Raw genomic sequence first — 23,614 nt, 5'->3', positions numbered from 1 at the left:
AACTTCCTCCTTCCTATGTATTAATGTTCTGGAAATGCCATATTAGTGAATCCTTAGTGGTATTTGAAATGCACTGGAACTGCAAATCTGGAATGAACTGTTTGCTCTTTTTGTAGTGGTTTAGTTCAAGATCACTTTTCACCCACCCGCGTTGCTTTATCCTGCACTTCGCTAATGCATTAGCGATCTGGAAATGGTTCTTTTAACCACACTTTGCTCCCCACTGTTCTGCATTTTGTAAGCACTTGATTTACTTGCAAATATGAGTGTCTGAGGCATGATGCTGACCTTGAATTTGTGTTTCCAAAGCTGTGCGTGGCCGTACCAGGATGTGTGTTATCACAGAATCACAGTGCGGCCTCCAGGAAAATGAGATGAGGGTGGATCCCTGCACTTCTACACAAAATAGAAACAATTCATCAGTTCCTGGTGAGCTGAGAAAGAGCCCAGTGAATTCTTGCTATGAAGCAAGATGCTTTGCATGCATTTAATTAGCTAAACTGCAATCTCTATCCCTTCATATATAAAATAAGAGACACCTAGAGGTCTGCCACTAGGTACATATTGAGGGCTCTTACCTGAAGGGTTCTCAAAGGACCCTGGAAACAGTGTTGTTGAACAACGATGTGCTTTGTTAACCAGAGAGCTGTGGTTCTGTGGGTGGATGTGGTGTCCGCTTAAAAGCACAAAGTGGTATTCACAGGGCTAGAGTAGGAAGAGAAGTGCCTTAATACTGCTGACAATGTGCTCTGTAACTATACTGGTGGTAGTTTTAGCTATGCTGGTTGAGTAAAGCAAGAACTTGAGTCTACTTGAATTACAAAATGGTAGTTATTTTTCTTTACCAGACTTACCCTATGAATAGTTGAGGGCATGCCAGGTGTATTAAGTTCTGCAAAGACATTGGAACCAGATGCTTGATACTTAATTCTTGTCTAGTTGGTGTGGCCTTGATTCGTAGCTTTGAATAAAATGTAGTGATTGGCAAAGAATTTAAAAAACTGTTTGCACACTTACCACAGTTTTTAGCTAGTTCTGTCTCCTGATCAGAGTTGAGGAATGTGGTCTGTGGGGCTTTACAAATTACATAATTATTCTTGATCTTTGGGATCTAATTATTGGTTTTGGTCTGGCATCTTCCTGCAGCTGGCCGAACCAAGACTAACAGGCTGAGCTGTGCTCCAGAAGCCTCACTGCCAAATGTAAATGGAAATACAGAGGATCACCTGCCTGCTGCTACCGTGAGCCCAGGTACCTGGGAGCAGTGGGTAAGAACTGACTCACCAGTCAGCAACGCATCACTCCGTGATTGCTGCTGTGTGTACTCCAAGACAAAAGCTTTGAGACGGTGGCTTTGGCAGTGAGACTGAATATCTTGAGTATTTTTTATTACAAATGCATAATTCTGTTATAGCAGTTATCTCCTCAGAAATGCCGCCTTTAGAGTGGTAGTGAAGCTTGCTAGGTAGTTTCTGTGCTAGGTAGATCTGGTTTGGGAAAGAAGCACTGCAAAATTAATGACCATCCTTCTGAAGATGATTGTTTCCCATATATGTTATTCTGGAAAAGCTGAAATATTTGTATTTGCTTAAAACCCAGTATGAAAATTTAATCAGAGGAAACGTTTTTATTTTATCTAGTTCGAAGAAGAACTAACACCGTGAAAGAGATGGAGAAAATTAAAAACAAGAGAGAAGAAAAGAGAGCTCAAATTAGTGAAATCAGGACAAAACGTGCACAGGTGGAGTACTCTGCAGTACACCAGTAAGGGGAAATTCTATAGGACAGTGCATCACAATAGTTGAAACTAAAATATCTTGGACAGGCTTTGTTCTTACAAAGCTGTATATAAGGATGGGTTGAGTCTAGTTTCAGAAAGTTCTGGATCTTGTAGCCTTCAAATGAAATATTTATTTGTAATTGTGTACAACTGCTTGTTTAGTATGCTCTGGAGCTTTTTTGCTGTAATATATAAATTACCTTCATGTCCATGGTTTTTCCATGCAGGAATTTGACAGCAGCTGTCCTAACTGGGAGTTTGCACGGATGATCAAGGAATTCAGAGAAACTTTAAACTACCAGCCAATGTCTATAACTGACCCAGTAAGTAAATACAGAGGCTACTAACTGCAGCCTGTAGACAGATCTTTGTTGTACTGAAGATTTTAGCATATGAGCAATTTAGTGCATCACTGCACCTTGGAAATCCTCTGAGCACATTGTGGTCTTGAGGCACCTGGTTATTTGAGGTCATTTACCTCCCCTATTTAGGGCTGAGATGCCTTGCATTACTTTGCATGTGTCACTAGTAAAGAGCTTGTGCTTTGACAATTATCATGCAATGATTTGTGTGGCAACATCTATTTTTCAGAGTTCTGAATGGCAGAGCCTATTACATAGCTGCTTAGCCTGTTGTAGGTATAGGTATAAGTTAAAGCAGAATATTGTCCTGTGACAGAAAGTGTTATTTTATGTAAGTCATGCATTAAGTAATTTTAAACTATGTCAAAAAGTGGAGGACCAAATGTAGATGTCAAAAAGTAGAATAAACAGGCTTGGTTGAGAACTTCAGCAATTATGGAGGAAGCATTGTTTAATACCTGAGAACAATCAGTCCTTGTCTAGCAAAAGCCTTGTTATGGTCAGTTAAAAATGACAGCATTTAAGTTCAAACTAGGAACTAGGTTAGAACACAAGGTGGTTTGTGTGCCTGCATCCTATGGAGGTGAGGACCAGCTATTTTTGTCTGTATCACTGCATGACAGAAGAAGAGATTGTCATCTGCTTTCTGCCTCAACCAATGGAATATGCACTTTCCCAAACTCAACTAATGTGTAGCTGTGCTGCACAAACAGCTAAACTTGCTGCATCAGTGAAGAACTCTAGGTCAAAAATACCTATAGAATAAATTAAAATAATAATTTACCTGGATCTGATCGTAGCTGCAAAACTGATATCACAGATTTTGCTGGAAACCTGGCCAAGGACTGGACTTTATCACTAATTCTGGCACAAAATATTTGGGACACTTTTCCTACAGCACAGCAGCATTTTCACCTGATATGTTGGAGCATACTTTGTAAAGGTTGATTGTTCGTAGCACTTATTTTGCACTGAATGGACATGAAGACTTATATCCCTGCATGAGTTGGGTCTGATCAGTATCAGAGGCAACTCTGATCAGCATATAGAAAAGAAGATGTGAGGGAGCACTGGATCTTTCTTTGTTATACTAAGTAGGTGTGGGTGTAATTGAGAAACAATTATTACTTGTTATTTTTCTTTTAGACAGAAGAACATAGGATTTGTGTCTGTGTGAGGAAGCGTCCTCTCAATAAACAAGGTGAGTGTACTGACAAAGCATGTCTGTCTTGGAGCAGTTTGACCTTGCTTATTCTTGTTAAAACTGAGGGTCTTTTCTGTCAACAGAACTTCTGAGAAAGGAATGTGATGTGATTACTATTCCGAGCAAGTGTGTACTGCTGGTGCATGAGCCAAAGCAGAAAGTGGACCTAACAAAATACCTTGACACTCAAGCATTTAGATTTGACTTTTCATTTGATGAATTCTCTTCTAATGAGATGGTATACAGGTAATGCTTTCTTCTCATTGGGAGTGACTTTCAAGATAAAGGATCTATAGCTAGATGGCATCCTGGCTTAAAGAAACTGCTACCTGAAATAAGTATTAAAATCCTTTTTGAAGGAAACAAAAGAACTGAAAAGTCTAAAGCTTATTTCTGGTATAGCCTTGCTGCTGATTTTTGAAGGATTTGCTTTTATTTGCACACCCCCCCTTTTTTTGTGTGTTTTTGTTATTTTTTTTGTATGTGTGGTGTCTGGGTTGGTTGTTTATTTTAGAAAAACTGACGAAGCAGGCTGTGAAATCCTTGCCTTAACTGTCTTTTACCTTCTGAATATCCAGGTTCACTGCTAGACCTCTTGTAGAGACCATCTTTGAGGGTGGCAAGGCAACATGCTTTGCATATGGCCAGACGGGCAGTGGCAAGACACATGTAAGTTTCTCCAAGGCTTCAAATTTTCTGGCTTTATTTACAATATTTAAAGATCCTTGATGTTGATAATGAGTAGGATTGTATAAGGAGTTTGGATCTTGGTTTTACTGTCTTAAAGCTAATACTTCGTCAGTTGTTAATCCTGTTTTTCTATAGTTTTTACCTATTATTTTTCTGTGGTTTTACCTATTTTGAGGGCTGTGAAGAAAATTGTACTAAGACACCCACCCCATAGCTGCCTTTTTAAAGACTTGTGATGCCCTGACATGTTAGTGTTAGTCAGGGCTATTCCTTGTCCCAAATGGCTGTTGCTGCCAAACTCCAGCCTGCAAAGTGGGGCTGTTAGCCTACATCTGAGGCAAAGGCTATTGTCTGTGCTGTGTTTTGAGCTTGGAGTCATTCCAAAGACTTCAGATTATATAAGAATAAGTCTCTTGTTGCACATAAACATTTAAGTGATCTGGTATTGTTTGTGAAGTGGGCAAATGAGTGTGTTCACTTTCTAACCACTCCTTACAGTCTACTAGTTACAGTTTCAAGAGACGCGAAGAGACTGTTTTCTGCCCCAAAGGTGATCCACTCTAGATTTTCAACAACTGTTTTTTTTTAACTTCTGGAAACTATAGGGAAAGAAAGTGGGAAATTCTGTTCTCTCACGGCATGATAGTGGAGTTGAATCTGCTGTCTCGTTCTGCAAGAAGCCTTTTCCTCAAACCACAGTGATCCAGACTGGACTAGGCTAGGCTGCCAGTTTGAGTAATCAGACAGTTGCTGTAACTTCAGTGTCAAAGGCAAGTTTTAGGCTAGGATCTCCTATCATTAGTGCTATATAGTGAGCTGTAGATCTCTCCAGTAATCCAGAAGGAAATTTGGAACTTCACAGAAGCTTGGACATAGGCTGTGTCCACTGCACTGGAATGGGCAGACAAACTGCTCATCTGAGCATCATGGCAGGAACACAACTGCAACGCACTAAAATCATAGGCAATTAAGTTATTTTCCCTCCCTGATCCTAGGGTGCAGAACTAGTGTAAGGCTAATAGCTGTACCCTGAGACTGGAGTGCTGTGTATTAAACTCTGGTACACTGAGAATGTGTCATGGGATTGAGTTATTTTTTAAATAATTGGCTCTGTTTCATATAAAAGTGGTAGAGCAAGTCACCAGAATAATACCAACTGAAAATTTTGTTGGTATTAAAGGCATTTTGGTCAAAGGAGTTAAAGGTATTGTCTTACCAAAATGCATCAAATCTCTAGATATCACACATGAGCTTTTGTAAGTTGCAGTGAAAGTGTTATTCAACCAATGTCCTAAAAAATAAGTCTCTTTCTTCTGGCCAGGGGCTATTTGGTTGCTCTGTCAAGACTGTGCATTTCCCCTTGGAGGAACAACTGCTTTGACTCTGCACTGCAGAGCCTTGCAGGCATTCAGCTGTTGCTTTGCAAAGTCCAGATATTCTTTCTTAACCAATAGGGAAGCAAAAAACCTAATTTTATCCTAAATTGCACTGTGTTCTAATCATCTTGCTGACATTGGAGCATATATATATACACACACATATATATACACATAGTAATTTCTTAGTATGTTCTTAGGACTAAAATCAGGCAGCCTGACTTGTTTGTACCACACCTTACCTCTTTTCTCTTCACAGACTATGGGTGGAGACTTCTCTGGGAGAGCACAGAATGCCTCAAAAGGCATATATGCTTTTGCATGTAAGTTGATTCTTCTTTAGATATGAAAGTCAAAGTAGTGCTGTTTCTTAAATAGATCTGATTTTGTATGGTTATTTAAAATGTTTCCAATAAAATATACCTAAAGTATTTGTGTTTTCAGTAATAAATATTGGTGTTTGCAGGAGGTATGATTTTTATTTAATCAGTTTCACAAAATATTTTCTTTCCAGCCTGTAAATTTCTAGATCCACACTTAACTCACTAGAATTCACTTGGTTTTGAGGCAAAGAGATGATGTATTTACTAATTTGGCATTTGCTGGGCTGAACCATTTAATTGTGATTCTTCTGCTTTGCTTTTGTCTCAAACTAAGGATGGTGCTTGGAAATACCTGATTTGAATGCAACACGACCCTACCTATTTCTAATATAAAGCCTGTATACAGAAAGCATATGAATGTATGTTATTTCTTCCTGTATGCATTAGATGCAAAAAACCCTGGCACATACAAAATTACTTCAGCAAACAGATGTTTAGATGCCCCTCATTGATATAATGCCCACAAAGCCCTGTGAACCCTGGCCTCTTCTACCTTCCCTTTAGAAAGGCATATTGTGAAACTAACCTGTGTAGCACAGCAGTTGAAACAAGAGCAACCGTCTGCTAGTCTCTGAAAATTAGTAATGACTGGCCCTGAAGCAAAGTCTTTGCTTTCTAGCTCAATTTCAGTGTCTGAAGACTGTGAGGTGCTGCACTGGATCCAGCCTAAGGGTCAACTGATCTGGTATATGGTCTCCAAAGAGCAGCAATGCAGATGCTCAGGGATGTGTGTTTTATAGGCTTTCTGCAAGAAGTGCTTGAAACACAAATTATGAATTTTTCAGGCCTGTCCAAAACAACAGCAGATCCCAGTGTTCCCTCAGATCAGTAGGGATTGCTGTCTGCAGGTGACATCAGTGGTAGAAACTTCTGAATCCCCATGTTTTCAGTCCCTGGATGAGAATGCTGCTGAAACTGTTTTCCAGATGGGAGCACAGCACTAATTGTTCCACTAGCATTTGTTTAGGATGACTGTCATCCAGCTGCTAGACGCTGCCTTATGGCTAAGCAATATTTGAAAGTAGATCAAGCAGCAACTAGAACATGTTTTAAACTAGTTAACTGAACTCCTGCCTTTCCTCACCAGCACAAGATGTCTTCCTTCTTCTAAACCAACCCAGGTACAGGAGTCAGAACCTGGAAGTCTATGTGACTTTCTTTGAAATATACAATGGAAAGGTAAGACTTTTTGGTTTTTTTAATGTTGACCTTGCTTCTTTGGCTGAATGTTTCACAAGTAGCTGTGTAAAACTTACTGGTTTCTGTAGTTCTATATGGTCTTTTTGGTTTTGGTGTGTTTGCAATTGAATTGGAAGGGTATGTTAAAGGTGCTGTTTCTGTGTATAGCTTTCTATAAAGACAGTGCAAAATAAAGGAGATTTTGTTCAGATTTACCTCAATCTTGCTGCCTGACTATAGGTGTTTGACCTCTTGAATAAGAAGGCAAAGCTTCGAGTCCTGGAGGATGGCAAGCAGCAGGTCCAGGTCGTTGGTCTCCAAGAGAAACAAGTCAGCTGTGCTGAGGATGTCATCAGAATGATTGAGATGGGCAGTGCCTGCAGGTTTGGTGCCTTAAATCCAATATGAAGAACCATGTCCTGTTGTACCTCTCTGTCTACAAAAAATATATAGTGTCTGTAGCTGGTGCTTTGAGACTTAAATGGGAGCTGCTTGTTTCCAGTAATAGGCAGGCACTGAGCAGAACCTCTGCATGAAAACAAGAAGGTGGTTACAGAATAAAGGGCTGGTGAGGATGGGTTTAGCTTGCCTTCCATAGAGGAGGTCAGGATTCATGGTTCATGTGTCCTTATGTAATTTGAGAAGAGGGCAAGTATTCACATGAAGAGATGGCTGCCCTGGTGCCACAGCTCAACTGATTAGCTGATTAACTGATTAGCTGTGCCAAGGCACAGCTGTAGGCTTGGCTCATCATGCTAACAGGAAGGCTGTGATCAGGGCAACTCCACCATTGTACTGGTGCCTTTAATTAGGGGCCAAAATCTGTATTACCAAGTCTTACCTGTCTCAGTTAAGTTGCAACTGCTGTGAAAACATTAGTAGGCAAATGAGAACTCCTTCGCTTCTGTATTATACTGCATATGCAGTATATGCACATCCTGAAAGCTCATTCAGCACTCTGCTGTGCATGCTTTTTGGTTGACAATTCAGCCAAAAACTGTTTTACATTTCAGATTCCTGCCTCACTTTAGGACAACTTCCATCCCTTTCACTCAGGAGAAGGGACACAGGTGGGACAGTGAACTTGCCAGCTTTCTCAGGGAATGAATGATGGCGAAGGTCACAGGGAGATTTTTACAAGACTCCAATCTGTCTTGCAGTGATGGGGCAGGTGCAGTTGCACAGCAGAGATAAAGTGCCAAGCCAGCTTAGCTGGAGAAGAGGATTTACTACAATTGTAACGTGATAGCACAGCTACTGCTGTTTAGTGGGAGCTTGGCTGAGCTTACTGTGTAATGGCAGATTCATTAGGAGAATGACATGTGGCCTGCTATGAGGTGGGGAGATGCAGTGCTGAAGGTGCGTCTTCCAGCTCCAAATATACATGTAAGGCATTAGCTGTCAGAAAGGTGCTCCAGCATAGGCTGAGTTGAGCTAGGCAGCTTAAATAGCCTGAAGTCTCAACAACTCACAGTTGTCCCAGGTTCAGTTTCTCACAGCAGACCTTCTGTGCTTGTATATCAGAGGTAATTCTATAATTCATGCAGACTTGAGGTACTGATGTGTGGGATAAAACCTGGGAGGTTAAACAACTTAACTGAATGGCTGCAGGTCTCGTCTAGCACTGTTGGTACCTGTTGCATCTTCTGTGATCACAGTTGTAACTCTTTGCTGTAGGACATCTGGGCAGACTTTTGCAAATGCTAGTTCTTCACGGTCACATGCCTGCTTCCAAATCCTACTACGCCGAAGAGGAAGACTGCTTGGCAAATTTTCCTTGGTGGATCTGGCAGGAAATGAGAGGGGTGCAGACACATCTAGTGATGATCGGCAGACACGAATGGAAGGTGCAGAAATCAATAAGAGTTTGCTAGCTTTGAAGGTGAGCTATAGCTCCAGGAGCAAATAGTGTTCATCAACACATGGATTCTGTTCAACTTTAGGGTTATCTCTTCTGTTTCTTTCCAGTATAAGGAAAAAGAACAGCCAAACATCCTAGTTTAGTATGCTAACAACCCTGCAAATTGTGTATATTTCCACGTAGAATGTTTCCAGGAAAGCAGTGCTGTCTTGTGAGGCCAGACACTGGTACAGCCATTTCAAGTGTCATTCAAGTTGTCTTTTGTTTTTGTGTTGGTGTGGGGTTTTTTTACATATGATGGATATAGCAGCTGTCCTGTAACAGTCAAATACCTGGAGTATATTTAAAAGGCTATGAGGCTCTTGCAGAGCAATAGAGATTACCATTATCTAGCCTCTTGTGTTACCAGCAATTGGTGGTTGATGGCTTGCAGAGCTGTTTGAGGATAAAACACAGATATTACATTCAAGGGACTTGTCTTTCCTCAGGAATGTATTCGAGCTTTAGGGCAGAACAAATCTCATACCCCTTTCCGGGAGAGCAAGCTGACCCAGGTGTTAAGAGACTCATTCATAGGAACGAACTCAAGAACCTGTATGGTGAGTATACACATGGCACAAGCACACACTGGTTATGGGCTCTGCAATTTAACTAAATAGCTGCATGTTCCTCCTCTAGAGTGAGGGGACTTTGAAGTCAGAAAGCTTCAGTTCTCTGCAAAAAAAAAAGGTCATAGTTTTCCTCCTCTGCTCACTCCTGGTGACAGAGGTCAGAACCTGGTGATATTTGCTGAATCCCAGCAGAAGCAGGGCTGGAGAAGTCACTTTCATACAGTGAACCTGCAGTAGACCCTGGTGTGCTCCCAAAGGACTTTGCTTCCTGAGGAGGGTGCAGCACAGTGGGTGTACATAAAGCCAGTGGAGGGCTGGATATATGGCCACTGGGCTGTCCACCAGAAACTACAGAGAAAAATGGACTTGACAGAATGTCTCAACTCTGACCCTCTGCCCTAGCTGCCTGGTGAGATCTGTAGGACCATTAACATGAGCAAAAGTCAGATGTGGGAGTCACTGAGGTCTTCTGTTCTGTTTGCAGATAGCAATGATTTCTCCAGGCATGGGTTCGTGTGAGTACACCTTAAACACACTGAGATACGCTGACAGGTAATGGCCTTTCTCACCTGGGCATTCTACTCATGTTGCAGGTGGTGTTTTGGCTGTTTTTATTCTGACCAAAAGTTCTCTTGTCATCATTGTCTGTAATGGCAATCTGGAGGTTGGTTTTTCTAGGAGCAAATTATTTTAGAGCTGTCTTATGAAACTAACCTAGCTGTTCTGTGAGACATAATAGAGCTTGTATTAAAGCATGACTAATGTCTCTTCCTCAGGGGAGTCTCCCATGCCAGACTTCAGACTGCCCTGGTTTTTTGTAGGCTGTTAACCCTGTCCTGAATTGTTACCTCCATGCCCTTTACTTTTTGTAGTACTTTGGGTCCTATCTGTAAGTGGTGTGCTGAGAATGTATCAATGGCACAAAACACTTGTTCTTGATGGACTCTGATATGAACTAAAAGTGTGTGGCACCTGGGAGGCTTTGGGTGGAATCTGAAGGACCTGGAGAACGCAAATGCCACTAAGCAGAAAGTGTTTTGAGTGGCCTGTGGTTGACCTTGGGTACCTGCAGGGCAAGGTAGATTTGCAGGGACTGAGTCCCATGTTTCCCTGGTGTCTTGCTGATCCCTGGAACCCCTCTGAGAGTGCAGTGAGGTGACAAGTAAAAAGATTATTAACAGTTTTGTCATATGTTAACAAGATAACACTTGCATGTTTCAGGCTTGGTAGCTTTCCTTCTTTTAGCTCACAAAAGGCTGCTTGGCTCCTTCCTGGAAAGCACTCCACTCTCTGAAAGGATGTATGATAATTCTTGTTATAAGCATTCAGGAACACTGAATCTTGACAGATTCCCAGATTTCGTTCTAGATTGAAGTTGCATTTTTTTAGTTCTGGTGGAAGGTCACTCCTGCTCACCTGAAAGTACAGGACAAAGCACAACATCCAACTTAGTGTGCTTCAGTAAGATTCTAGTCTTGAGTTGGGCCCACTGGGTTCTTAGCCAGTGCACAATGCGAGTTCAAGCTATAAGAAAGGGGGTATTAGGCTGAAACACTGGAAATACGAAGCTGACACTGGTAACAGGAATGAAATGTCCAGCTGGTGTCTGACATCTAACTCTAGTGCCATGTCATCAGCTGTGACTTTTATCCTTATTATAGACCTGTTTTGGCACAATGGGTCTCTGGGAGGGCGGGGGAAATCAACCTTATTCCTTTTCTTTCTATACTAAGTTGGTCATGACAGACCAAGCTGAAATGTGGAAGATATCTTCTGTGAAAGGTGTTGCTGGTGATTAGCATTGTCTACTTGAACTTCCCTCTCCAGGAGAGGTCCTAGATTGGGCATGGAGACAAATATCTCTCAGCTTTCCTACCCACAGCCCTCTGGGGTGATAATGTGCAACTTTAAGTGCAGCCAAATGTTTCTTGCTGAGCACTGATTGCAGTAGCTGCTTTGTGATGCTATGGTCCAGAAACTGCTAGAAGAAGAGTTTGAGTAACAAATCTTCTTGTTGCAGAGTGAAAGAGCTCAGCCCTCATAACGGAGGTGGTGAAACACAGAATCAGATGGAGATTGAGGAAACGGAGATGAGTGGAGAAGGCTCAGGTCTTCAATACAATGTATGTGTGTGCAGTGGGCTGAACAGATCTCAAAGCTGGGAACGAGCTGCTCTTCTTACTTGGACTATTTCTTGCAGCTCTCCAAGGATGAGGAGGAAGATATCTCTCCCCACTTGTTCAACTATCGTGAGGCTATGACTCAAATTAGTGAACGGGAGGAGAAGCTTGTGGAACAGCTTAGAGAAATGCGACAGGTATGTGGAAGAGGCAAGCCCAGCACAAGCTGCCTTCTACATGTTGACAGCAGCTTGCTTGTCTGAGCCAAGTGCTGCTGGGTAGGCTGTAGGCTGGAATGCAAGATGCTCTACAGCAGTGTTACTACTTCCTCACTGCTAACTTCTTCCTGTGGTTCCAGTCCAACTGGTTAAACTGGGGCATTTAAGTGCTTGTGGCCAGCTGGTCGCCCTTCCCCTTGAACCAGCAACCTCTACTTGCTGCTAATGAGCACTGGCTGGTACTGGTCTGTAAAAGCTCAGCTATCTTGATTGGTGTGACAGCTTTGAAGAAAAATTTATTTTCCAGAAAGGAATTTCTCATGACTGTTACCCTTCTAAATATAGAGAACAGTGACTGAACTCGACTACCTCTTGGGAATCACGGAGCAACCAGACTACGATCTTGAGACTTTTGTGAGCAGAACTAAGTACTTTTTAGAGGAGGGTTCAAGAAACTTCCTCAGTGCCAGAGGTAGGTTAGTGCCTGTCTGACTAGCACTGTCACTAATGTTTTCTCCAAGACCTGACAGTAATACCAGCATACCTGTGGGGGTTTGAGCACCCAGGCTTTCTGTATAGCTTACAATTCAGATCACTTTCCTAAGTGATCATAGGGATAGATCTGAAATGTCCTATTGTCTGCACTTTCCAAAGTAAAATCTTGGCTAGTAATTTCCACTTGCTTTTCACTGCTATAAAAAAACTGCCTTCCCTTGAGCAGAATGTAGTATCCACTGAGAAGAGATGAGCTGAAATCTGTTTGGCTACTTTGTTATATCATTTACCTTTTGCCTTGGCTAAAAAACAGACTTCGAGAAATAGGTCCCAGTGCCATGTGGTAGGGATTCATAGGGGTATGTCTGCCGTTTCCACTCCTGTTTTCATGGATATCCATACCCATCCACTTTATAACAAGCATCTGCCAGGCATATACTGAGATGCCATGTCTGCCAGCACCTGCATTTGATGTGCCTTTGCCTTACCATAGGGCATTACAAAACATGCAACAAATTCCCTCCAGCTGTTCAGTTCTGACCCAGTTTGGAGACTTCCCAGCTCTTTGCAGGAGGATGTCAGCTGCCTGTTCCCTGAGCACTGCCTACCTTTGGGCCATGCTGGTTGAAGCAGTGGTAGAGAGGCAGCAAGGCAGATAAATGAACTTGGCTGAGACATGGGAACAGAGTGGTGGGTACACAGACTGCCTGACTAGGGCAGGTGAAGTTACACTGGTAACTGCTACCTTTCAGCACTGCTGCAATAACTTAGGCTTCAATGCCACTTGAGCCATTACAGCCAGCATGGTTTTTCCCTCAAAAACAGGGCTGTGAGAGGTGTGTTGTGTTTTGTGTTGTGTTTGGTGTTTTGTGGTGTGGTTTTTTTCAAAGTGAGGCTGAAAATTGTGGCATCAAAGTGAACTGTTAACCTGAAGAAGTAGTGAAACTTTTGTTTTTAAACACCCCTGACTGTCCTATCTCAAATGCAGCCCAAGAGCTTTTTCCCTCCATTCACCATGGGGGAATGGTGAGAAGGCAACAAGAGTAGATGTCCTGGTACCCTCTCTGCCTTATAGGCTAGGGAAACCTGGCCCTGTGGGATGCTTGGATTAGTGGCATCTAGTTTGAACTGCAAACTGCAGGCTTGAAACTGTGAAGCAGAAATGAACAGGTACAGCTGAAGAACTTTGTGGGATCAGGCAGAATTTGATGTTGGCTGAGCAGTTCTTGCCCAGTTCACTTCTGTCTATGGCCCTTGCTGAGAGAACAGCTGGGCTGGGGAATTCTGTTTCCAAGTCAGTCCCCATCACCCCTGTCTTCCTTTACAGAAACGTTTGATGCCCTGGTGGCTGCCATGCAACTGGAGGAGCAAGCCAGCAAGCAGATGAGCCGGCAGAGGCCTTAGTAAATACAGCAAAACCTGGTTCACAAGCAGACTTCTGTATGTCTTGCATGTTTGGTTTGTGTAAATTCTGTTTTAAATGTGGTATGTCAGTGTGTCATGTGTGTCTGAGGGGAGTAAACACAGCAGCCTGCCTCTCTTCATGGCCTGGTACCAGGGAACTCAGCAGAGTGCTAGAAACATCCCCTGCAAGGCTTGGGGAGGGAGGGTGCAGAGAGTCTGCCAGATCTGTCTAGCATCTGGCCCTTTGCTAGTGGCAATGGTCTCTTCTACTAGAACTAGATACTTGTATAGTTTTCTAGTGTATATATAACTTTTCCAGATGTGCTTAAGTATTGCAAAACTGTTCCAAGTCTGGCTTTTCCAGAAAGAAAATGGGCTATATGTACTTGGAAAAAAATCAGTATTTTAAGAAGTTTGCTTGATAAATAAATGTTCCTGGATTTAATTATCTTCTATCTTATAAAATTTCTTGTCGATTTTTGGTGAAGTTTAACAGCCTCTGAAGACTGACTGGTGTTGTAGAGAGAGGCTGGCTTCTTGGATGAAGTTTATTGTAATGTTTACATTAAAATAATTTAATAAATTTTCTCTTAATTTTGAGATCCTGCTGGGTAGAACTTCCCTAGCAAGGGAGAAGCTAGTTTAGGAGGTACCTGTCCTGCAGCTGAGCATGTAGTGAATGGCTCAGCTCTTATGACATCAATTAAGTGAGAAGGGCCCTGTGAGACTCCCTTGTACCACTGGGGAAGACAGCCCCAGGATCTTACTTTGCTTCTTTTTCCACAGCTAACATGCCATATAAAATACACATGTTCAGAGACAACTGAAACCTATATTTGAGGGCAGAAAGGCAAAGCTGACACTGGCTTAGATGCAGCAAGGTGCTGCCATGGCTGTTGTGTGCAGCCTGGGTCTAACCAGCCCCATACAACCTGCCCCCTGGGAAGAGGCAGGGTGTGGAAGGACAGATGGGAGGCATGTGAGCTGTCCTCTGTTTCCTGAGCTTACCCTGGGGTTTATCTCTGAAAGGACAAAACAGCCCTGCAAGCTCTGGGTCCAGCAGCACAGGATGCAGCTATACAAACATCAGATTACAAAGGGATCTTTCTATCATTACTCCCTCTTTCCCTACCCAACCCCCCTGCCTTGCTCTCCTGCTTTCTGAACTGCCTTTTACCCCTGAAAGTAAAGGATGAAAGGGTGTAACTTAAGTGACTGCACCTACCTGTAGGCTGCATCCTTGCCATGTCTCCAGGGATGTCTACTGTATTGCAGGCCAATTCCTTAGCCTGGAATGGGTTTATTTTTGTGTACCAGGTCTCAGCACTGTCCTGAAAAGGCAATAAAGGAGTTAGGATTTTAATGGGATGTGGACAAGCAGCTAGGAAAGGAATGCTTCAACCCAGACAGGATCCTTCCCCCTCCAGCAGTTTAGGTACTGGAAGCAGTGTGGGGCTGAGCATTCTAAGGGCTTCTGAACTGTTAAAGCTGACTTGTACCGGGGCTCTTCCTCTGTCACATTAAGATGCCACATGTAAATAAAAGGGTTGTTATGCTTTATTGAATTTGGACTAAAGCAAGGCATTCCTGCTCCACTTCAGATGGGGATCCACTTGGGTTATCCAGCCTTGCCCAATGGTGTCTTGGTGTGAGTAAGGATGGGCCTGGGTACAAAGAATAAAATGTTGCCCCTTGGTTGTTCTACCTCCTCTTCCTGGACTTAACATTGCCTACTATGCTGTATGTCCACCCCAGGAGCTAGAGTAAGGAGGGACCAGGTTTGGAGGAGCTCAGGTCACCTCTTGCCTCACTGGCCCTTGAGGTCACACTTCAGACAGCAAGTTCCCACTGTCTCAGAAGTAGCAGTAGTCTGAGGTCTCTCCTTGTGCTGTCTCAGGGTCAACTCAGAGCAATTATATTGCTGAACACTGCGACCAAAGGTGAACACTTCCCAAAGGGTGGCTTGGTTTGTATCTGGGCTCTCATCCAAGACTGGATTTCTTGTGAAAAGAAATCCTGTCCCTACATCCCTGCAAAACAGACCAAGGTCCTAGGGCCACTTAAACCCCATAAGGGAGGCAAGTTTACCATAAATTGCTGGAACGGTGTGTGTCCTAGTGCCTTCTTCACACACTCCTCGACAAAGGGAAATGTGTGGACAAAATACTGCAACAGAACAGAGAGTTGGTGTGAAGGGAGAAGGGGTGTGAGTGTGCATCTATAGGGTAGAGCTGCATGGATGGTGTGGCTCCAGATAACCTGTGTCACTCACCAGTAAGTTACTGGGCCACCTCTTTTCACACGGGTGCTACTGATGGCACTTCATGAACACAGCAAGAGGAACTTGTGGGTCCCTGCTCCAGCCTTACCTTGTTCCCCCCTGCCCTCCCACAGCACCGGTTCCCACTTTCATTGACAAGAGGAGGGAGGGTGTTTCAGTGAAATGGCTGCAGTGCAGTAGTTGCCAAAGAGTTCACCTGCTCTGTGGTTAGTGCCTGCTCTCAGGAAGGGTGCCCTGACTCTCTGCATTACTAGGTACATTTGTAAACCATTTTTGCCCCTGAGCAGCCTGGTTCTTGGACATCACTCATTCAGCCCTTCCCATCTACTGACAGCATGGTCCTTCCCTGTGGCTGCTATACAGGCAGAGCTGTGCTGACACAGGCCAAAACGCTTTACCCAGCACCAGCAGGACAAATAGCCTGTTTATAATTCTGTGCTAGTGTCTTGCTCCATGCAAATTGTCTTGGTTAGCCCCTTAGCTCTGTCCGTGCTTGCTACTCACAGCAAGTCTGGGGGTAGAACAGAGGTGTGAGGGCCAACATTGGCTTCCCAGCAATGTATTTGTGGTGGGTGGCAGGAGGGAGGCAGACAGGAGGGGAAAAGCAGCTCTTTCCAGAAGGAAGTGTCACTCCTGCCCTTGTGAATAAGCCTGTGTGTGCTGTGTTTAGCAAAAACCTCACAGTGCCTTTCTGCGCAGGTGCTCTGGGAGCAGACCCTGTGCTATGATGTCCACCTCCATGTACCACCATGCTCACCTTCAGGGAGATGCTGGCATGTCTCTGGCTGGCCATGTGGTCCAGGTTCCCTGCAGCAACCATCAGGCCATGTACCACTCGCAGCTGGATCAGCTCATTAGCCACTTCTGCTGACTCCCTGGCTAATTCACTGCAATGAGGTAGACAATCAGCCCCTACTCTGCGTGGGGGAAGAAGCTCAAAACAAACTGAGGATGGGCCTCTTGGTGTGACCCCAGTAGAAAATGATGTGTTCCTGCCCTAGTGGCACCAACAGACAGGAAAATCTTAAACAATAAATGTTTGGTTGTGCATGGATTAGCAATTCTTTAACAAGTGGGCTTGCTGATAAACAATTGATTAACGATTAGCAGGAGCTTCCTGGTGTGTGTTAAAGTCTAGCGAGTTTCTTGTATGATCATAAAGAACCCAGGACTTCACCACCATTACTTCTGTGAGGATGTCCCTGGAAGATACTCCAGTATTGCTCCTTACCCACCAAGGGCTTTCTGTCAGGTGCTTTTGCAGGAAAAGTGTTCTCATAGCACTATCTTGTGGACACTGCAGGAAATTCATACTGAACGAACAAACTAGCACAAATGGCTGAATTTCCTTAAGGATTCTGCAGTCAGTCGTAGGCACTAGACTCTTCTGTTGGGTAGCTTATGTTAAACAAGGGTGTTTCGCTGCTTGCTGTGGCTCCTTGTGTGGAGAACACAATGGCCTTGAGCAACACAGCACCCTTCAGCCCTGCACTGTGGCAGGACACACACATTGCTTCCAGGCCCAGCCATAAAGGGAACACTGTGACGGTACGCAGGGCCAGAGCAGATGGGATTCCACAGCTCCCTGTAAATAAAACTTCAAGCCAGCTCCAGTGTCAGTTGTCTGAGCACTGCGATCTGCAAGGCAGAGACCCTGCCTCATTCCTGAACACATCACATCTCTGCACACCCGAGTACTGGAGACTCACCCGAGCTGGAGTGCTCAGCCAGAGAGCAGTGCCAGAGGTGAGTGGGTGAACGGTCGCTGGGAGGAACACATCCCAGTCCTTTCCTACCCAAAAGAAGCTGCTGCTCTCTAAGGTCTCTTTTATGCTCCTGCGCGTTTTGCTCCAGAGGTTCTTACCCAATGGCTTTTGCAGCAGCTGCCTGCTGAATATACACCAGCACAGGCTTCCTCAGGCAAAGAGAGGTTGGGTCTGGATGAGGAAAACGAGGAAAGTGAGAATGATGCTTTGAAACACTTCTAAGATGTAAGAAGGGAGCGGAGGTGGAGTTACACTGTTAGCATGAAAGGAGGATGTTGTTTTTTCAGGAAATACACCTTAGGGAAACCCTGTGGCTACGTGTCGTAAATAGTACCCTGCAACAATCTGTGTGAATGATGCTCACAGCAGCACAGGCACAGCTCACAGAGCATGGGCCACTGCAGCCTGCTGTGCTAAGTCGGGGAGGAAACACCTGGGGCTGGGACTGTTCATCATCCTCACACAGCAGACAGCAGATCTCAGCGGGTCTCTGGAGACGTGCACACCAGCATTAGTGCTGCAGGCAAGCACTGCCTTGACCCGGGCAGCCCTTGCTGTTGTGCCCCTCACCTCAAAGGGCAGCCCCCTGCACCTCCTCCCCTGCAAATCAGCACGATGGCTGAGCCCTGCAGGAGATGAGGGACCTTGGGAGAAACACCCCCCTGGTTGCCCCTGCAGGCCTGCTGTGTATTCTTGGTCAACTCTTACCTTTGGCAATGTCAATGCAGCCGGCAAATGCTTCCTTCCTGGGTGGCGTCAGCAATGCAACCAGGCCCTCTAGCAGGGCTGTCCGGACCTTGTGGGCCATGAGGGTCTTCAACAGCTGGATGGCTGGAGGAGAGGAGAGCTGCTGTCAGCACCGGGGCTCACATTTTGGATGTGTTTGTGGAGAAAAGCAGAGACTTAACTACGCCTGTCACCGCGAGAGCCCCGCAGGCAAGAGGTGCCAGCAGTCACCCCGAACTGCGACCACTAGGCAAGCAGCAGAGTTTATCAGTCATCTGAACACCATTCTGTTTTTGACAAATGAAAAAGTAGCTCCACCGAAATAGAGCCTCTAAAAATTAATCGACACTCGTACTTGTTTCTCTCCACGGAAATCTTTAGTAAAAGGCGAAAGATACATACAGTCTGAAGAGAAACCAGAGTACATGCCTATCTTCACTCCTGCCACACCGCCCGCCCGCCCCACGCCTCACAGTCACGGCGACGGACCCCAGCCCGCCCGCTCCCGGCCAAGTCACCCCCGGCCCGGCCCGGCCCCGCCGCGGGGAACGAGCTCCACAGAGCCCAACAGCTCGGACCCGCCTCCGGTTGCGGCGGCGGAGAGCGGAGCCGTGACGGTGCCGTGCTGCCGCGGTGCACCCTGGGCATGCAAAACAGCCGGACGGCAACGAACACATGCTAATGAGGCGGCGGCTCCGGCGACCCGGCCAGCGCTTTAGCTGCCGACCCCCGACCCCGTTCCGCAGTAGATCGCATCTCCTCCCAACCTGGACCACGAGTGCTCGCCGTTCTCCCCTTTCAAGATTACAACGTGCTCGGGACCACACGCCCCGTACCTGCGACAGTTACTCGTTTTTTGAATCTATTTTTTAACCAAGCAAAGAACAGCTCCACCGAAATGGAGCCTCAAAAAATTAATCGACACTCGTACTTGTTCCTCTCCACGGAAATCTTTAGTAAAAGGCGAAAGATTTATACGATCTGAAGAGAAACCAGAGTATACTCCAACACCCTCCCCGCACAGATACCCACCCCCGGGTGCTGCTTCAACGGACACGGCGACCTGCAGCCCGACCCCTGCCGGCCCAGCCCGACACCGGCTTGTCGCGGCTACCAACACCCGCGGTTCGGTTCGGCCCGAGCCCACCGCCACGCCGGCCGGGGCGGCTCTGTTTACCGGGGCCAGCACGCCGCTGCCCCGCACTGCATCCTGGGTATGCTGATCAGAGCCCTGCTGATGGGATGTGTTATGGAGACAGCCCGGCCCGGCCCGCCCCCGGCGGGAGGGGACGTAGCGCCGGGCAGGGCTGCATGGGCCGCAGCCAGAGGCGGGGACGGCGGTGGCGGCCCGGGGCAGCGCGCAAGGACCCCACGGTGCCCGGCTTAGGTTCAGTCATCCCAGCGCCGCGCAGAGGCAAAAGACCGGCTCCGGGAGAGGCCGCCGTACGCCCCCACCGCCGCTACGAATGGGGGGAGGCGGGCGGCAGCCGGGCCCCGCGCACGGCGCTGAGCTCTGCGCGGTAACGACTGGGCCCGCCCATGAGCCCCGCGGCGACAACAGCACCGGAGCGGCGGCCCGGGCGGGACTGGAGCGCTGCGGTGGCGGGCTTGTCGTGCCCGGGGCAGGTCCCCAGCTAACGGCTTCTTCCGGAGCCCGAACCGCCGGCGGGGCAGGCAGCGGCCCCGCTGCATCGGCCGGGCCGGGGGAAGGGGCTGTACGAACCCTCGCTGATCTTTTGAGCAGACAAGGGTAATGAAGCCGCCGTCCCCAGCAGGGGTAGGGCGGACCGCGGAGGCCCGAGCACCGGGTCAGCTGTGCGGAAAGAGGAGCCGGGCCCACGCTCCGCCGTGCACACCGGAGTCGGGGACGGTTTATCAGCAGGTTCCTTAGACTCATCGAAGGAGCACTCCTAACGCTCCATGTGCTTGTTTCAGCAACAAAGTACAGAAACTCTTCGCGATCATTCAGTTCTATTATTAACCAATGAAAGGATAGCTTCACCGAAGTGAAGCCTCAAAAAATTTATCGACACTCGTACTTGTTCCTCTCCACGGAAATCTTTAGTAAAAGGCGAAAGATTTATACGATCTGAAGAGAAACCAGAGTATGACTTACGCTGCTCCCCGCACAGATACCCACGCCTGGCTGCTCCCCCCTAGCGCACGGCGACCCCCGCCGCTCCCGCCCGTACCCGCCACCCCGGACCGGCTTCTCCAGCAGCGCACTCGAGCACGGTGCCGCGGCCGAACCGACCGGCCCCGCGAGAGCTGCGGCGGCGGACACCGCCAGAAGGGCTGGCCGCCGGTTCGCAGTGCACCCTGGGTATGCAAATAAGAGGAATGCTAATGACCTCATGCTAACGACGCTCCCCGTCCCCAGCATTCAGTCCCCAAGGCCCTTCCCCACACCCCTGCCACACTTGCCCAGGCTTGCCGGCGGCCACCCCGCGCTACCGCTGCCCGCGGACCCCTTCAGCCACTGCCCAGGGTTGCAAGCTGGGTCCTACCTGCACACTGGACCTCCGGGTGCACTGAGCGTAGCACTCCCAGCACGGGCTCCACGAGGCCTAAGGGCACCTCTCCCACCACATCCTGGGGGAAAAGGGCAGAATGATGGGGACAGCCTTCACACCGTACTCCAGGCTGTTCTCCAGGCACCCAACACCAAGGAGACTGTCCCCTCTCCTGCAGAAGGGACAGAAATGGAAGCTGTTCTTCACCCCTGGCAAGGCCCACTACCCACCTGCATGTCCCCAAGTGTCTGCAGAGCCAGCTGCTGGGCTCCAGGGGAGGCACATGGCAGCACAGCAATGAGACCTTTGTAGACTTGGTTCTGGTATTTGGGATTCTCGTGCCCCAAACAGTCCAGCAGAACCTGCACATCTTTTTGAGCCTCTGCCGAGTTGGAAGTAGCCATGAACTTGGCGAGGGATTGCACCCCTGTGCAGAGAAAGAGACGCCAAGTCACTCACCTGGATAAGTCTGGGTCACCCATCTCAGCTGTTTCACTGACACCCCGAGAGAATCCACCACCATGTACCACTTGAAGCATGGTTTGAAGAACAGAAGTCAGGAAAAACATTATTTGTCCTTGTCAGGAGCCACAAGACTAACTGGAAAAGCAGTCGGCAAAATTCTCAGCTGCAGTAGGTGGCCAAGGCCCTTCTCTGGGCATCTACACAAGCAGAGGATCTGGCATTGGGATGCTGATCGTGCTGCTAAGGATCTCTCTGCTGATCCTGCCGCTTCGTCTCCTTTGGAGGAGCTGTGATGGCAGGTGTCACCCTGTAGCTTCTCACAACATAACCTGACCTACAGAACAACAGGGTTCGGCTTCCACTGCACAGGAGAAAAAAACAAAACAAAACAAGCAAACCAAAAACCTCAACAAACAAGAAAAAAAAAGTTGTAATGCTCTTTAAAAAGGCACAAGCCACAAAACCTTCCCACTCCCAGAGGGGAAGTCTGGGAAAGTTTGCAGCAGGTGAATGCTGCAGGGAAGAATGAAAACTGTTTTGTGGTTTAACTGGAGCAGTTGCAACCAGCAGGACAGCAATATTGCATCAAAAGAAATAACTGTAAAGAAAGTGAGATCATTAAAAACTGAGGAGATGAAATGCAACCGCTCAACAATAGCCGAGATTCTGAACTCCTTCCATCCAGGCAAACGCTGTGGCAATCTGCCATCCAGCAAGTGGAAGGAAGGGAGTGGCTCAGTGCGGCAAGGAGCCCCAGGGGCCAGAGGTCAGGGAGAACATCCTCACCTGAATTAGGAAAAAGCATGGATGGACACGCTGCCTACCGTAGTTTTCACAAATGAACTCCTTGTACATCCTGCCAGTGTCCGCTATGAGCTGCAGCAGCTTTACAGACTCTCTTTTGTCCTCTTCACTTGGGTGGTTCAGCCCTAGTATTTCCAGGAGAACCAAGAGACCTCCCATCTGCAGAAATTCCATAAGGTATCTGCGCCTGCAAGGATAGGGGGAACAAAGCCAAAAGTGTCACCTGCCTTGGAGCCCATCTTCCTTTGTCGGCAAGCCATGCTCCCAGGAACTGTCACCTCCTACCTCGCGGCAGTGGGTGGCTGGAGCCTGGGTAGTGAAGATGAAGCAGCTCAGCCTGGGGCACAGAGGCAGATGCCCACCAGCAGCCCAATTTGCTGCCAGCAGGTGACCAGCTCCTGTGCTCATTTCAGATATTGATCCACAGGCACAGAAAGCCCCGTCTGTGCACTCAGGCTCTCACCACGCTCCTTCCACATCGTGCCAGTGACCCAGTGGTTCTGGAGACATGCACAAGCAGTGGATTTGGTTTTGAGAGCATTCGAAATTGCTGTCACAAGCCTCACTGGGGCCTGCCTTGCCCAGAGTGCTTACACAGCCCTCCCAAAAATATGGCCAAGGACCTGCTATTTTCTTCATCTGTTCACCCCCTCACCCTCATGTGCCTTCCCCACAGCACCTCTCACACGGTGACATTGGATACTCACCCGCCTGCAGCAGATAGGAAGATGCCAATGGACGTGAGCAGCTTGTTGAGGCATGTGCTGTACACGTAGCTGTTTGACAAGGCTAAGGAGAGATTTACAGACCACTGTCATGTCCCCCAGGCTGCCTTTGGCAACGTGGTGGTCTGAAGTGCGTACTCGCTCTGTGAGAGAGCAGGGACCTTCCTCTCACAGGCATGCAGACACAGCACGCTCATCCCAATATGAGAAAAAACACTAATTCTGGGTCCCTGAGAGAAAGGTTACATGACTTTCCCTTCAGTTCTATCTTTAGATAGCCATTAAAAAAAAAACAAACAACAAAACAACACCTTGAAGAACACAGCTGGATATAGATGTTTCCATACAGAAGCTTATTCTTTAAAAAAATTTTTGGTAGAGAACTTTCCCTTCCTCTCCATCCCACTACCATGGGCCACCTCCAGCTGTCCAAGGAAACAGATACGTCATCCTGAGCCACACTGTTAGGCGAGCCAGAAACAAGCTGGCTCCCTGGGAGAACTCCAGCTCCAGGTCTGGTTCTGTCTTCTTGCCGTTGCTTTTGATGAAGTTGTCCAGGATTTGGCTTCGAGCAACTTTGTGGGCACTATCCCATTCCTGCAAGAAAACCATGAGCTTCCTGATGGCTTCCTGCTCATTGACAGACGTCAT

The 23,614-nt window shown here is 46.9% G+C and overlaps 2 protein-coding genes and 3 non-coding genes across 6 annotated transcripts in view; 1 reads left to right on the top strand and 4 right to left on the bottom strand.

The window, feature by feature from the left end:
• Positions 1-13,683, top strand: part of KIF2C (kinesin family member 2C) — an 18,438-nt gene extending 4,755 nt beyond the window's left edge. The window contains exons 6-22 of one of the 2 annotated variants that reach the window (XM_065655811.1): positions 310-429; positions 1,147-1,251; positions 1,641-1,741; positions 2,008-2,103; positions 3,289-3,343; positions 3,430-3,592; positions 3,925-4,015; positions 5,672-5,735; positions 6,883-6,974; positions 7,215-7,357; positions 8,652-8,856; positions 9,324-9,434; positions 9,931-9,998; positions 11,467-11,569; positions 11,647-11,763; positions 12,130-12,256; positions 13,607-13,683. In XM_065655811.1, coding sequence (XP_065511883.1) covers positions 310-429; positions 1,147-1,251; positions 1,641-1,741; positions 2,008-2,103; positions 3,289-3,343; positions 3,430-3,592; positions 3,925-4,015; positions 5,672-5,735; positions 6,883-6,974; positions 7,215-7,357; positions 8,652-8,856; positions 9,324-9,434; positions 9,931-9,998; positions 11,467-11,569; positions 11,647-11,763; positions 12,130-12,256; positions 13,607-13,683 — 1,838 coding nt within the window. The remainder of the gene's footprint in view (positions 1-309; positions 430-1,146; positions 1,252-1,640; positions 1,742-2,007; positions 2,104-3,288; positions 3,344-3,429; positions 3,593-3,924; positions 4,016-5,671; positions 5,736-6,882; positions 6,975-7,214; positions 7,358-8,651; positions 8,857-9,323; positions 9,435-9,930; positions 9,999-11,466; positions 11,570-11,646; positions 11,764-12,129; positions 12,257-13,606) is intronic. The other variant, XM_065655812.1, reaches the window with a different exon arrangement.
• Positions 10,637-23,614, bottom strand: ARMH1 (armadillo like helical domain containing 1). Its single transcript, XM_065655813.1, has 11 exons — positions 23,409-23,614; positions 22,946-23,014; positions 22,259-22,425; positions 21,200-21,396; positions 20,964-21,048; positions 18,439-18,561; positions 17,829-17,901; positions 16,722-16,851; positions 15,772-15,849; positions 14,909-15,014; positions 10,637-10,862 (listed from the first exon to the last, which is right to left on the bottom strand). The coding sequence occupies exons 1-11, from the start codon at positions 23,612-23,614 to the stop codon at positions 10,849-10,851; spliced, it is 1,248 nt and encodes a 415-aa protein (XP_065511885.1). The 3' UTR covers positions 10,637-10,848.
• LOC136002638 (U5 spliceosomal RNA) lies at positions 18,767-18,881 on the bottom strand. The gene has a single exon (XR_010607934.1). It is a non-coding gene; the product is annotated as a U5 spliceosomal RNA (small nuclear RNA).
• On the bottom strand, positions 19,343-19,457 carry LOC136002660 (U5 spliceosomal RNA). Its single transcript, XR_010607954.1, has one exon. It is a non-coding gene; the product is annotated as a U5 spliceosomal RNA (small nuclear RNA).
• Positions 20,451-20,565, bottom strand: LOC136002662 (U5 spliceosomal RNA). The gene has a single exon (XR_010607956.1). It is a non-coding gene; the product is annotated as a U5 spliceosomal RNA (small nuclear RNA).

Source organism: Caloenas nicobarica, chromosome Z, assembly GCF_036013445.1.
Source record: "Caloenas nicobarica isolate bCalNic1 chromosome Z, bCalNic1.hap1, whole genome shotgun sequence".
In the NCBI taxonomy this organism is placed as follows: Eukaryota; Metazoa; Chordata; class Aves; order Columbiformes; family Columbidae; genus Caloenas; species Caloenas nicobarica.
The sequence above is the reverse complement of the archived record's forward strand: the minus strand, read 5'-3'. Positions and strand labels throughout refer to the sequence as shown.